The sequence below is a fragment of the Ictidomys tridecemlineatus genome, chromosome X (assembly GCF_052094955.1).
Source record: "Ictidomys tridecemlineatus isolate mIctTri1 chromosome X, mIctTri1.hap1, whole genome shotgun sequence".
NCBI lineage: Eukaryota > Metazoa > Chordata > Mammalia > Rodentia > Sciuridae > Ictidomys > Ictidomys tridecemlineatus.
Genome location: NC_135493.1, coordinates 4,071,719 through 4,087,148, shown reverse-complemented (window position 1 = coordinate 4,087,148; position 15,430 = coordinate 4,071,719). Strand labels below are relative to the sequence as shown.

General features: G+C 44.3%; 1 protein-coding gene across 3 annotated transcripts in view; it reads right to left on the bottom strand.

The window, feature by feature from the left end:
* Cd99l2 (CD99 molecule like 2) overlaps positions 1 to 10,346 on the bottom strand; it is a 109,886-nt gene extending 99,540 nt beyond the window's left edge. For all 3 annotated transcript variants that reach the window (XM_078034144.1, XM_021735406.3, XM_013364360.4), the window contains exon 1: positions 10,023 to 10,346. In XM_078034144.1, the coding sequence (XP_077890270.1) occupies positions 10,023 to 10,089 (67 nt within the window). In that variant the 5' untranslated portion in view covers positions 10,090 to 10,346. The remainder of the gene's footprint in view (positions 1 to 10,022) is intronic.
* Between the last annotated feature and the right edge of the window lie 5,084 nt (positions 10,347 to 15,430).

Genomic DNA, 15,430 nt, shown 5'->3' with positions numbered 1-15,430 from the left:
GGGGTCACCCAGGTGTTATCAACATTCTGTTTTTCTACCTGGTTGATGGTGATACAGGTTTTCACTTTGTACTTCTCTGTTTCTCTGTAAATATAAGCCTTATACATTTTTCTATAGGTTCTATTTCACAACAAGGGAAGAAAGGTATATATCAGTAACTTGAAAAACATTTTCTTCATAGAAAAACATTAAAATACTGAATTCCAATGTGGTACCAGGAGTCAGCCCTGGGTTATGGGGTTTGTGTTTTCATTACACTTTTCTGTATTTTCCGTGTTTACTACAAAAACTACATATTACCCTTGTAATCATGTAAACATTTGGTATTGTCAGATTTTATTATCATTTTTAGCCTACTGGAGGGCATGTAATTTTATCTTGTTATAGTTTAATTTGCATCTCTCCAATTACTAATGAGGTTGATCATCTTTTCATATGTTTATTGTTCAATTTGATCTCTTTTATGAACTGCCTGAGTAAGTCTTTCGTTCATTTTGCTATTCTTTTTCTCTGACTCTCAAAAAAAATCAAACATATTTTAAAAGACAAGATTGTCATCTAAAATGGAAACTAATAAGGTTCAACATGAAAAAGATGAGATGAGCCATCTGTGAAAATCTAATCAGAAAAACACTAACTACCTGAGGAGATTGGTGACAGGCCTAAGCTAAATAGGAAGAATTCAAAGCTCATTGCAGAGTCTAGGGCACATTCCTAGAGTCTGCAGAGCTGATACCAGTCCACAAGGACTGCCTGTGATCTGATTTCCTACAACATATCTATCCTGAGGCAAAGTGATGATGACAGAAAACTTAAGTGACTTATGAAGAATACTGAGAAAAGACAGGGCAAATACAAAGAATAAGGCTGTCTTGGGCTGAAGGTATAGCCCAGTGGTCAGTACTTGACTAGCATGCAAGAGGCCCTAGGTTCCATCCCCAACAACTGCAAATACACACACACACACACAGAGAGAGAGAGAGAGAGAGAGAGAGAGAGAGAGAGAGACAGAGACAGAGAGACAGACAGACAGAGAGAGAGAGACAGAGAGAGAGAGAGAGAGAGAGAGAGAGAGAGAGAGAGAGAGAGAGAGATCTATAGTAGTTGTTTACAACCAGGAGACATTTAGCCCTTGAGGGCATACTGGACAATATCTGCAGTCATTTCTGGTTGACAAGACAAGGGCAATTTCCTAGCTGGGGCCCCAGACACTATAGAGAAGAGACAGGCCATCTCTACTGCATTCGTCTGAACTCTCAACCTATGAAATCTATGAACATAGTAAAATGGGTGTTGTTCAAGCCACTAGGTTGCAGAGGTTGATTATGCAGCAGATGAAAACTCAAAGAAAAAGGGAGTCTTCTGTTCAGAAACCACTGCAGTAACAGTGGAATCCTCATGTCTCTTAAAACACACACGACAGTTATTATGGACCTTTGCTTTTAGAGCAGTCTGGACTGTAAGCTTTTTGAGTGCAGGTGCATGTTTTAGTCATGCTTCACCCACAGAGTGGTTTAATGACCACTCATCTATGCATTAGCAGATATGTAATGAGCTCTAGGTGTGATTGGCATTAGCTGTATCAGTGGATTCTCTGGTCTCCTGGATTCCAGTTTGGTTTAGGTTCTCTAAGTGTCTCAAAGTGTCCTTAGGGCAAAAAAAATACTTAACAGTTCCATCATCCCAGTCTAGCTGAAAGAGGAATAAAGTTTTTTTTTTAATATCAAAATGAGCCCCAGCTGGTCCTTGGCACTGTTTCAATGGTAATGAATTCCAGACTGCAGCAATACTTTCTGCAGAGGGCATCTCTTCTAATTTGAAAAACAATTCCAAATAGATCCACCTAGCAATGCCAGCCAGATGGCATTGAACAGAGGTTCACTGAATAGAGGCCCCTTACTTGCAGATTCAACTACCACAGTTTTCAAAGCCATTTTATAGCTGTAGAGTCCCCTGCCATCTTATAAGAAGCAAAGTAGGAAACTAAAAAAAAAAAACAGCACAAAACTGTTGAAGCTAAGAGAAGTCCAGGTGCACACACTCCTGCCCTGGTCTTCTGCCCTCACCCACCTTGGGAGACAGGGAGTCAGCAAAGGCAGGCAAAAGCCACAACACTGAGACATAGGCAGCCAGAAAGGTGAACACAGTCCTCCTCCTCCTCCTCTTCCTCCTTGGGCAAGCATTGCTCAGACAAATAAAATCTATGGTCTGCTGGCCCTAGACTGCAGGACTCCACTGTAGATGGCCTACAGCAAGAGCCACATTCAAATGCAAAATCCATCTCCAGTCTCCTTATAAAGCAGTTCAGAATCAAACTAAGCAATAGAAATCCCCAGGGCCCTCCAAAGTGTTTCTAAACACTTGCTGCTACACCAAGAACATTTATTTCAAAATCCTGAACTTAGACCATACTGGTGATTGATTTACAACAATGTAAGGAAACATCACATACTCATTTTTCAAAGATGAAGAAAATGCTAATATCTAACTCTTAGCTTCTGTTCTTATTTCTGCTTTAACAAAACATAAAACTTAAAGATTTAAAACAATGCATATTTATCTTTTTTAATATTTATTTTTTAGTTATACATGGGCACAATATCTTTATTTTATTATTATTTTATTTTTATGTGGTGCTGAGGATCGAACACAGTGCCTCACGCATGCCAGGCGAGCGTGCTCTACCACTGAACCACAGCCCCAGCCCAGCATATTTATCTTAACAGTTCTGGAAGTCAGAGGTCCAATCCGAGTCTCACTAAGCTAAGATTATAGTGTCAGCAGGGATGGTTACTTCTGGTTTCTAAAGGCCACCTACATTCTGGCTCCTGGACCCTTGAAAGCCAGCAATGGTCAGTCAAGTCGCTTTCTCATGGCATGACTGACACTGACTCTTCTGCCTCCATCTTCCATATTTAAAGGACCTATGTGATCACATTGGGCTCACCTGAATAATCCAGAATAACCTTATTTTAAGGACAGACACCTAGCAACCTTAATTCCCCCTGTTTCCTCAATTCCCCTGCTTCCCTTTTGCATGTAAACTAATACCTATGTATGGGAAAGATTTCGCCACCAGCTCTTCATAACTGTTTATGATGATGTAATGCTTCGACATGCAAGCCACAATTCGCCCATCACTAGACCTCTCAGCAGGCCTCAGGAAAGGCTTGTTCTGGGTTGGAGGTCAGGAACCCCTTGAGCCAGGACCCTCAGCACCCTAGAGGAGGAATAACATGCAAAGTGCAAAAAGTAAGAGTGCACAAGAAAGGCAAAAACACCGGGTAGGGAACAGAACTGGGAACAAGAAAGTCAGCATATCTGGAAGGTTTCTTTTCTGAACTCACCAGGACCAAGTCCAGATCCTCACCCTCATATCCCTCTGAACAGCCAAAAGGAGAGGCCTTATTGTGTCACCTCTATTGGGAAAACTTCAGGCATTTCCTCGGTGCCTACAGTTGCCCCCCTATGAACTGAATACCCCTCTGTAATTAGAACAAGGATAACTAATTAACTGCCCTTTACATTCCTGTAAAGGAATTAATTTATGCCTGTCTCTACTTGCCAAAGCCTGGAGGGATTTCACAAATTATGCCCTGATATCCTGTGAGCCTTCTGAGGTCTGCTGGGGTTGTTAAGTCATACCTATCATTAAGGACTGGGACCAAGAAGTTGCACTCAAGGAGAGCCAACCAGTGCCTCACTGAACACTTTGAAGAGACACAAAGCAGGTGTTCAGTGAGGCACGGCTGGCTCTCCTCAAGTGCAACTTCTTCATTTCCATGCAGCAGCTGAGGCTAACTGGCCAGAACCTGGAGCAGACTGCCAATGCAAAAAGTCTTATTTTGGACAAAAGATCCAGAAAACTGGGTCCCTACCTTGAAATGAACCTGTATCTGGTTCAGCATTCTTAATTCAAACAACAACAAAAAAAATCACTAGGTAGCAGTCCTATCTGGGTTGTAATCCTGGCTCTATTTCTTCTGAGCTATGTGACCAGAATCCCCTCATCTGTAAGGCAAGGATAATACATAACCTGAAAAATTATTGGGGCAATTAAAAACAAGTTATGTGATATCTGTGCCACACAGCAAGCACTCAGGAGGTAGTAGCTGGTAGCAAGGCTTCAGATCTAAGAGTGACACATTCCTGGTCCCAAGATACCTTTGTGAATTATCAGGCATTATATGGTTGAGCAAACAGGTTTAGAGAACTCATTTTCCCAAAGCAACTAAGTGGTAGAAGTGGGACAGCCTCCAGGTATAAAGCCACAATGTATAGTGCTTAAAGGTTGTGATTGTGGAGTCAGGCAAGCCTGGAATAAAATCTTAACCATGCCAATTAATCTTACCGGATGATCTGAGACAAGTTACTTCACCTTTCTATGCCTCTTTCCTCACTGTAAAATGGTTGCACTGGTTCTCAGTCTCCTTCAGCACCTCCTAAATCAATCTCACTGTTTTGAGATATACCTAAATCAATTAAGTATATCTCAAAACAGTGAAAAGCTGACACTCGATCATGTATATTCATCTTTCAAATTCCATGCTATTAGAGGCAAATCAATCAAAGATTATAATATACACCTTATCTATGGTTTCACCTTCTGAGGATTTTCTTTCCTTAGTTTCAGTTATTGGTGGTCAACTGTGGACTGAAAATGTTAAATGGAAAATCCGGAAATAAATGATTCAAGTTTTAAATTGTACGAAGTACCCATTAACAAGTCACTTAGTAGCTTAGTAAGGTTATCAGATCAACTGTGGAAGTATTGCGGTGCTTGTGTTCAAGTAACTCTTATTTTACTTCCTAATGGTACCAAAAGTTGAAGAGTAGTGATATGGGCCGACAGTTAATAAATGGGATGGCATCAAATTAAAAGGCTTTTGCATAACAAGGGAAACAATTAGGAATGTGGAAAAAGAACCTACAGAATGGAAGATCTTTGACACAGTATCTACAATATAGAAACAACTCAAAAAACTTAACACCAGAGAGCTGGGGCTGTAGCAGCAGTAGAGTGCTCACCTAGCACGTGTGAGGCCCTAGGTCCAATCCTCAGCACCACACAAAGATAAATAAATAAAAATAAAGGCATTGTGTCCAACTACAACTAAAAATTAAAAAAAAAACTTAACACTAGAAAATCAAATAATGCAATTAATAAAGGGACTAATGAATTAAGCAGATACTTCTCAAAAGAAGAAATACAAATGGCCAACAAATATATAGAAAATGTCCAACATCATTAGCAATTAGGAAAATGAAAATCAACTACACTGATATTTCATCTCACACCAGTCAGAATAGCAGTCATCAAGAATACAAGTAGTGCCGACCACGCTGAGTGCTGACCATGACTGTGAGGAGGAGAGGAGGCCTTGGATCAGGGACCCATCAGAGGAGTAAAGATGATTTTTGAGAGTGGGCGGGGTGGGCTGGAGGTCAGGGGACACAGGCGAGATCTGGTCCTGCAGGGCAGACCTTGGGTTTGGCACAGGTGAGGAGGTCTGTGCTAGAGGCCCCTCCATGCCCTGAGTCAGGTGGCCGATCGGGCAGGCTCAGGTGATGGGCATGTCTGCAGGACCCCTGGTGAAGGACGTCATGGGTTTCAACACACAGCCCCTGGTGGGGGAGGCTGGCCACGAGGCTGGAGGCCCGAGTCCCAAAGGACTCCCCTCAGAGGGAGCAGGAAGTGAGGAGCAGAGGCTCTGCTGGCCCCCGGGGCATTCCTAACCAGTGTGTCTTTGCACCCTGCTTTGTGAGGATCCTGGTGGTAAAAGGGGACGTGCGTGTCAGCAGGGACACATGGTCAGAGGCACAGGTGCAAGGTAGGCCCTTCACACAGTGGGGGCAGCAGCGGTGTGTGGCGCAGTGCCCTGGCTGCCCACCCATGCCTGGCACCGTCTGGCTGCTGCAGGGTTGGTGGGGCCAAGTCCTAGGCCCAGGCTGCTGCTGGGGACAGCACTAGCAAGGTGGTGGCTGCAGTGTGTGGCCCTGGGGAGGTGACTGGCCAGTAAAGAGGAGGGACAGCCAGCGGTAGCTCTTCCTGTTCACTTAAGACACAGACATGTAAGGCCTACCCCAACTTCAGGAATGGTATTCAAGTCGTGATGCCACCTGGTTCCTTGTGTCTCTTGCCCAGGTAACAGCAAAGCTCAGGGGAAGCATTAATACACCACTGTAAGAATCTGAATTTTAGGGCTGGTGTGGCTCAAGCGGTAGCGAGCTCGCCTGGCATGCGTGCGGCCCGGGTTCAATCCTCAGCACCACATACAAATAAAGATGTTGTGTCCACTGAAAACTGAAAAATAAATATTAAAATTCTCTCTCTCTCTCTCTCTCTCTCTCTCTCTCTCTCTCAAAAAAAAAATTTTTTTTGAATTTTAAATCAGAGCCAAGCAACACAAACCCAATTGTACAGAGAGTTACATAATTTTAGAAAAATCATTTTGCAAGAACTCTCGGCTCTAGCTGTACTCAACCTTATATCTTGAAGTAATTTATCAGAAATTCATCCCAATGTGGTCACAACCTATGAAAGGCTCTTAGCAGTTTTGGTAACAGTTGCATCAGCAAAAATATCTTTCAAAATTAAAAATCACCAACAGTTCCTTGTGATCTTGCATCTGTGAGAGGAGAGGTTGCCTGCAATCCTATCAACAGAAAGCGAAGTTGCTCAAATTCATGAGAAAATGCTCAACCTCAGTATCATCGGGAAAGTGCAGACCAAAACCACAAGGAGAGCGTACCAATCGCTGGCAAGGAGGCAGAAACAGAGAATGCTCCTGCCCCATTGGCGGGAATGTGAATTAGCGCAGCTGGGCGTGAAGGCTCCTCAAACCACTAAAAATAGACCTATGGATGAGTCAGAAATCTCACTTTGGGGGTATATCCAAAGGAAACAAAGCCTGTCAAAGAGATACCCACATTCCCATGCTTATTGCTGCACAATTCACAATAGCCAAGAACTGGGATTAACCCAGATGCCCACCAATGAAAGGATGGCAAAGAAAATGGTATGTATGCACAGTGGAATATTATCCAGCAATAAAAAATGACATTCCATCATTTGCAGGAAATTGGACGGTGCTGAAGACATTATGTCAGAGGCACAGGTGCAAGGTAGGCCCTCCACACTTGAATGTGCCTGAAATGTCAGACATGGAAGGACAAGTTCTGCTGTGTTCTCATAGGTACAAGGTGAAAAGAGTATATCAGAATGTAGGACAGCAATTCCAAGAGGCTAGGGAAGGAAAGAGGAGGCGGCAGACGATCAGAACTAAAACATGGGACAGGGTACCAGATTCTGGGTTCTGCAGGACACCAGGTGACTAGTCTCCATACCTTGATTATCTTAGGAATAACAGAAGAGGAGCTCCAAGCCCCAAAGCAGGAATTAAGGAGAGGGAAGCGTTAATGACCCCGACTTGATCAGAACACATAGTGCTGTGTGTCAGAACCACCCACCGCAAATGCAGTTACTGTCTTAATCAAAAACAAAGGAATTTAAGGAGATGCTAACTAGCCTGACCTGGTTATTACTAACTTTAAATCTTAGTGTTAAATCATCACACTGAACACCATAAATATATACAATTAAGATAATAGTAAAAAGATGCTCTTTTGTACTAAAAGAGAAAATGAAATTCCTTTAAATTTTGATAACTTAATAAATGAATTTCCAGAAAAGTAGTCCAGAAAGATGAAAACAGCAATAAAGATATCCTATTAGTAAAGTAAAAAAAAAAAAAAAAAACAATACAAGTAATAATAAATGTTAGAAAGGATGTGGAGAAAAACTGTTGGTGAAACTGTAAACTAGTACAACCACTATGGAAAACAGTATGGAGACTCTCAAAAAACTAAGCATGCAACCACCATATGACCCACCTTTAGCAATCCTAAGTATTTACCCTGAAGAATTAAAGTAATCACACTACAGTGATACATGCATACCCATGTTTATAGCAGCACAATTCACAGCAGCCAAACTATGGAACCAGCCTAGGTATCTTCAATGGATAGAAGGATAAAGAAAATGTGATATATATATATATATATATATATATATATATATATATATATATATATATACACACACACACAATGGAGTTTTATTCGGCCATGAAGAAAAACGAAAGTATGGCATTTGCAGGAAAATGCATGGAACTAGAGACCATCATGTTAAGTGAAATAATCAAACACAGAAGGTTAAAGCTCATATGTTTTCTCTCATTTGTGGAAGCTAGAGAGGAAAAAAGAAAACAAAAGTGGGGTGGATCTCATGAAAATCAAAGGGAAATCAGTGGAAGAAATGGACCAAGGGGTGGGAGGAGTGGAGGGAAGGGGTAAATGCTGGGGAGTAAAATTGGTCAAATTATATTGTTATATTGTGTGCATTATATATGTAACATCAAATCCCATCATTATGTGCAACTATTATGCAGCAATAATAAATGTAGAAAGAGAAAAAAAAAGACCAGTGATGTAAATGAGGCCCCAGGGCATAAGACATGGAAGGACAAATTAACTTGGTACTCCGTGGCAATGCTGCCTGGAATACAGTATAAAACATGGTATATACAAGGTTCTGAACCATGTATATACTATTTATGGTTTGAAGCATCCAATGGGAGTCTTGAAATGTATCTCCCGAGGATAAGAGGGGCACAACTGTATACTTTTCTCCACAAATACATATTAGACAGAATAAATTGTATTCCCAAAGTAGAAAATGAAAGGGAAAATTCTAAAACACTTTATCCCTATAACCTGCTTTATTTTTCTTCATAGCACTAACAATATATTCTATAGAACAGATGTGTGTAGTTGGTTTTTTTCCCTCCAACATGAGGCCAGCTTCAGGAAGACAGTCTTAGTTTTGTTCACTTCTATATCATCAGTTCCTAGAACCAAGCCTGACATCTTTGAAGAATGTTGAATGGCTCTTCTTGTATCAAATGCAGGAAGATGACCCACATGAAAACATTTCCGCATCTTTTGCAAACCTACCTTGGCTAGTACTGTCCACTGTTTTCCAGAGTTCCTGATATGTGACATAAATTTTAGTGGAACTCAATACCATGTGAAAGCTTTTCTTTTCTGAGCTCATGTTTTTCACTAGTTGAATTTACCTTCATTTTCATGAAGCTCAGAGCACAATTCAGTGCTCAAATTGCAGAGTTTCCCTTAGACCACTTTTCTGATGTGGAGATGGGATATAAATAAGTGTAAGAAGATTCTGCTGGTACATGTTTAAGACCCTATTTTTAACCACAGATTGCATTTATTCTCAGACAATGCTTCTCAAACTTGAATGTGCCTGTAAATTACCCAGGGACCTAGTTAAAAAGCTAAATAAAACACCGAATCTGACTCAGTGGGTCAGGGACAGGGCATATGATTCTGCATTTCTAACAATCTCCCTGGTGATGCCAATGCGGTTGGGCCCTGGCCCACACTTTGAGTAGTACAGAGTCTAAGAACCTTGCACCCTTGATTCAGCGAAATTTCCCTCTCCTCTTTCTTGGCAAAATATGACCAAAGCTTGAAACCTGAAGCAGATACCAAAAGCATCTAGGGAACTGGTTATACCTACACGTCACGCCCTCCACCTCCACCCCCACCCCAGCCCCACCGCAAAGGTATAGGAATCCGCCCAGTAAGTTCCCCAGGTGCTTTTGCTGCAGGTGGCCCCACACACTTTTCGAAAATGACTGCTCTTTCCAAGGTTTTCCCTAAGGTAAACTCGTGAGGACAGCTGTTGTCATCTGTGGTGACACCTGCTTGTTCAGGATTTTAGCGGAGGCCAATCTCCTGGTCTGTAGCTCAGCACCAAGAGAGGTCCCATGTTTCCTCTCCAGCTACACTGATCCCGGCATGGTCGCACCCCGCACCTCCGCCCAGCACAGCCTGGTGCCTCAGACTCAGGCCTGCGAGGCGGGGGCCGGGCCGCTCAAGCACAGAGCGACCCCGGGGCCCCCAGGGCGGGGTCCACACGCGTCCCCCGCCTGCCTTACCTCTCTGGACCAGGATAGCCAAGAAGAAAGCGAGGGAGACAAGGACCGCCGAGCGCCAGGCCACCATGGCTGGGACAAGGCGTAGGGGCCCCAGAGGAGGACAGCGCGAGAGGACCCGAGGGGCAGGTCGAGGAGGAGCAGGAGGAGGAGCCCTGCTACCACTGCAAGGCCCCGCCCAGAGCCGGTACGCGCTGCGCGGCCCCGGGACGGCCAGGGAAGGGGACGCGCAAGTGCTGGCGCCTGCGGGCGACGCGGCAGGGGCAAGGCCGGCGGGGCGGGACCAGGCTTGGGTCTCCGTAGCGGGGCCGCAGTCTGAGGGCGGGGGCGATGGGCGTGGCCAATGCCAGGAGGCGGGGCCTCAGGCACCCAGTGGGTGGAGCGGTCTGATTTCTGGGGCGCGGCCCGCATACCCCTTCCCACCTGGTTCCGGCCATTGAAAGCACTTGGGGGCGGGTGGGCAGGGAGTAATAAGTTGCTTGAGGCCGCGAGCCAGAGGTTGCTGTGGCACGGGCGTGTGCGGTGACTCCCCCCTGGCCTGAGTGCACTTATCGGAGCGTCTGCCAGCTCGGTGACCTTGGCCAGAACTCTTCCCCTTCTGGCCCTGAAATTCTCCCCAAGAAAGACTGTTCCCCGAGGACCCCTCCAGCCGCCGCTCCAGAACTGAGCATAAGAGCCTTTCGCTGCTCCCTGGAGGAAGATGTAGTGAACCCTGTCTCAAAACTAAAGAAAAGGTGCCGTTTTTTTCGTGTCTGGCCACGGTCAGCAGGCAGCGGCCCGGGGGTGCCAGGGCGGATGAGAGGAAGCGGGACTGGCCCAGAGGCAGAGCGCCTTGTGCTCGGGAGACTTGGTGTAGGGCCAGGGTCTGCACTCCCTAGGCTTTCTGAATGCGTTGAAAGCAGAATCAATCTGGAAAACCCCATTACCAACAAACGCGCTGCAGTCCTTTCCCATGAATACCCGCAGATGGAGATCATCTCCCAGATGGAGAGAAATCAGATTGTGACACCACCACGGACAGCAAGATGCCCCGCTGCAACCTTTCCGTGAAAGCTTTGTAGAAGAGCCCCAGCTGCAAGTAACATTCAAGGACAAAGAGAAAGCGCCACTGCGCTCCGGAGTGGCAGCATTGAGCCTGTCCCTGCCATTATGGTTCACAGAAGGTCCTGGGGCACATCTTTCTTACAGAGCGACTACTGCCACTTTCCCCCAATGCCCATTAGGCAGCCTTCCTGTGCCCCACCAGACCTGCAGTGGTTCTCACTGCCTCCTCAGCTTCCATTCATTGCTCTGAATCCTGGGGCTGCAAAAAAACAAATGGTGTGTAAGAAGTCAGTCTTCTGATTTTCAAAGCAGTGTTTATTTTGTTACATGAGCTAGAGAGTGAACAGAAGTAGCTGCAGTCACTGAACTGGCACTCTACACATGGCACATTTCAGGCATTTACCTTTATATTTTATTACTTACAATGACCTTATGCATCACTGCAATAATTAAGGAGGGTGAATGAGCTTGGGGGTTCCTTGAGGTTGAGGAGGAAGCCAGTCCCAGGCCCACAGCATCAAAGGAGGAAGTCCTCCTGCCACCACCAAAAAAGGAGGAAGCCCAGTCAATAAATGGCTAAGAATTTGTACTTTAGTACCAGATGTGGTACAAATACTGGCTGGACCTGAAAAGTGGGCAGCCTAGCACACAGTGATGATGGTAGAATTATTACTTGTTGTAACAGCTGAAGAAATATTGGCTACTGTTGTCTGTGGGAGGTTACTGTGTATTCCAGACTGTAGAAATGCCCCCAATTTTTCCACTAAATCTAGATGCCCTGGGCCATTATTTAACTGTCTGACCTTGGTGGTAACTTCTAATGGACCACTACACTTCATGGTCTATAGGAGCCCTTCAGACTGTGATAGGTAAATGCTGTGGAAAGTACAACCCCTGAAGTGAGGCCATCTCAGTCAACTGTCGCAGTACAACTGCAGCAAAATAACGGGGGGGGGGGGGGGGGTGACCGAAACTCTGCTACATGTGCATCAGAGACAACTGAACCCGCCAGCCAAATGCCTGCCACAGTAATGTGTGATAGGACTGTCTTCTAGCTCAGGGGCAGTATACACACTGCAATCTGTGGGCCAAATCTGGCTCACTCACTATTTTGTGCAACCTCCCAGCTAAGAGTACTTTTACATTTTAAAATTATTGCCAAAATATCAAGTATTTTATGACATAAAACATTAATACAAAATTCAGATTTCAGGGCTATGAAGTTTATGGGAACACAGCCATGGCCATTATTTTCTGTTATTTTCTCTGGCTATCTACCACAGCAGAAATGAGTACTTGGAACAGAGACTACAGGGCCCACAATGCCTAAAATATTTGTTATCTAGCCCTTTACAGGAAAAGATTGCTAACCTCCATTCCAGCAAATTGAAAAGTGGCATGAATTTATATTGAGTGGTGAAGATGTGGAACCTCAAAAGAATGCTTCTCTAGAACATATGATAAGCACACACACAAAAAATGACCTCCTCTCATACAGGAATAAAAGCCAAGAGAAAAGGACAATGGTTATCATGTGCCAAAAGACACTCAAAAAAAAAAAAAACTCATTCATTAAAATATTGCAAATGCCCAAGATCAGTTATCGTACCAATGAAGCCAGATTTACAGATAGGTAGTTAGTGTAGTTAGGTGAATAGGGTCTAATATTGAGTAAAGAAAATGGAGACCATGATTGAGAATGGAGTCCAGGAAACAGAGCTGCACTTGGGGAAATTGAAATGTTAGTGTCCCCAAGGCCCAGAACCCATCCTAAGGAACTGTTCAGGAAGTAGCTCCCAGTAAACAGGGAGGTGCTAATCAAAAACCACCCCAGGCCCTTCCTGGTCGGATTACTCCTTCAGCCCACCCAGGCCCCACATTTGGCCTTTCCATCTGCATTCTAGCACTGAAAGATAAAGGGAAACAAAGGAAATGAGTGTGGGAAAGCTGAAAGAAGACCTTAGCTGTAAAAAAGGGAAGACCTCACCCTTCCATGGATTCTGCCCGGGGAGAAGTAAAAACTTCTGTCCTTTAATTCTGCTGTCCTTTAATAAAGCCTTCTACTTTCCACTCTACACTTGCCTCTGCGTACTTTTCTGGTTATACTTCAGCATTGGGGAAGCAAGGACTCATCACTGGTAAACAGCAGTAACACCAGATAACTCTCCCTTTGTGTTATGATGCATATGGAACCTAGTTTGTCTCTCTGTGTCTTGTAAATTGGGTTAATATGAGTCTATCTGATGAATGTATGAGGTGGAACTCAATTGGATTGCTGCTACCTTGCTGAATTGCAAGTAAGCATGAAATTTATATACATAGGGGCTGGGGATGTGGCTCAAGCAGTAGCGTGCTTGCCAGGCATGCGTGTGGCCCGGGTTCAATCCTCAGCACCACATACAAAGATGTTGTGTCCGCCGAAAACTAAAAAAAAAATAAACATTAAAAATGCTCTCTCTCTCTTTAAAAAAAAAAAAGAAAAGAAATTTATATACATATAGAAAATTCTACACTTAGAAATCATGATCTGTACCTGCAATACATACACACATACTTCCCATTGTCAATACACCTGAGTTCTGGGACCAACTCATGGCCAAACCTGACTCCACCATACACCCTCCCCTTGTCTCCACCCTCTTTTCTCCCTCCCCAGGAGCACTTAACTGCTGAGCAACATCCCTTTTTATACTTTAGAGACCAAGTCTCACTGAGTTGCTTAGTGCCTTGCAGTTACTGAGGCTGGCTTTGAACTTACAATCCTCCTGCCTCAGCCTCCTGAGCCATTGTGATTATAGGTGTGTGACACTGTGCCCAGCTCCCACCCTCTCGCTACATCTGAATTTCTCATGCCCTGAAAATTGTCACCAATTGGAAAAACCATTTTGTCCTCCAAGCCCCCCTCCTAAAATGCCTGCCTTTCCCCAGCTCTGGCCCACGCAGAGAGGTGTGGCGTGCACAAATGTCCACCAAGCTAGCCTGAGAGCACAGCAGACACACAGATAAGACTGGGAGGTTTACACTAATGTGAGTTCAGTAGGCTCCTGAGGGCCAGCCTGGTATTCCCAAATCTCATCACACACTGTGTTCAAGGGAGGATGTGTTCTAAATTCCAAAACAGCTGTTATCTCAGGGTCCCTGAGCCTCTGCAGCCTCCCAGAATAAATAAAATCACAGTGCTATCACTAAAGCAGAGTTCCTGTTCTTGCTCCCAACTGCCTCTAAACCCACCCTCAATACTATATTTCAGCAAGTCCCTCAAGGGGGCGTCACTCACTCATGGCCCTCTAGGGTCCTAGCTGGGTAAGAGATGGAAAAGAACTCTCTGACTTCCACCATGCTCCTGCTGTGCGAGCCAATTAAGAGACAAAGACTTGTTTGGACAAATGTCCCCCTCCTCCTAAAAAAAAAAAAAAAAAAAACAAAACAAAACAAAAAAAAAACACTAGAGTACTGACCTTTATTCTGAAATCGTGAACTTTTTTGGAATACAAAAGTCCTTTATTTCCTGCAAAGATCGCAGTGTTTCGCAGTGTTTTGTTTAATGTGCTTACTTTGCAAAATAAAAAGTTGGCAATACTACTGTTCCCAAAATTTAAAACGAATAAAATAAAATAAAAAAGAAATTTACTTGGCGAAATTCACAAAGCTGGGAACCACCAGCTATGCTAAAAATATTCAGCCTACTCAGAGCCTTGATATACAGGAATTTTTGGAAGATACTCCATATGTCAGTAGAAGCCTCACATATTTTTCAAGTTGTAAGGAAATTGTTTCAGGCTTTTCTGCCACTCCCCAGGGTGTCCTCTCCCTGCCTCTTGTCCTGGGGATTGAACCCAGGGGTGCTTAACCACTGAGCTCCATCCCCAGCCTATTTTATTTTTACTTTGAGGCAGGCTCTGGCTAAATTGCTGAGGCTGGCCTTGAACTTGTGACACTCTGCCTCAGCCTCTTGAGTTCCTGGGAATACAGATGTCTCTGCCCAGTTCCACCGCATTCTTAATGTCTCCTCTCTTTGTAGCATGGCAAAGTCAGCTAGAGACTTTAATGCCATGCTAATGAGCAAAGATTTGAACTTGAGAACAGAGGAAAACTACATAAGGGTTTTAAGCAGCATGTGGGGGTGGGGGAAAGCAAGTGGTACACAGGGGATGGGGCCACGAGTCTGTATTCAGGGAGTGGATGGGGTGGAGGTAGTGATAGAAGGAAGGAAGTGATAGACAGAAGGAAGGGCCTCGATGTATGGCCTGACCCTGTTCTCAGGACTGGGAAGACTCCAAGAAGTCCAGCGACTCTGGCGGTTCCCTATAGGAATGGACATAGAAGACAGGCAATTAGAAGTACATGTGATTCAGGCAGTTAGAGAC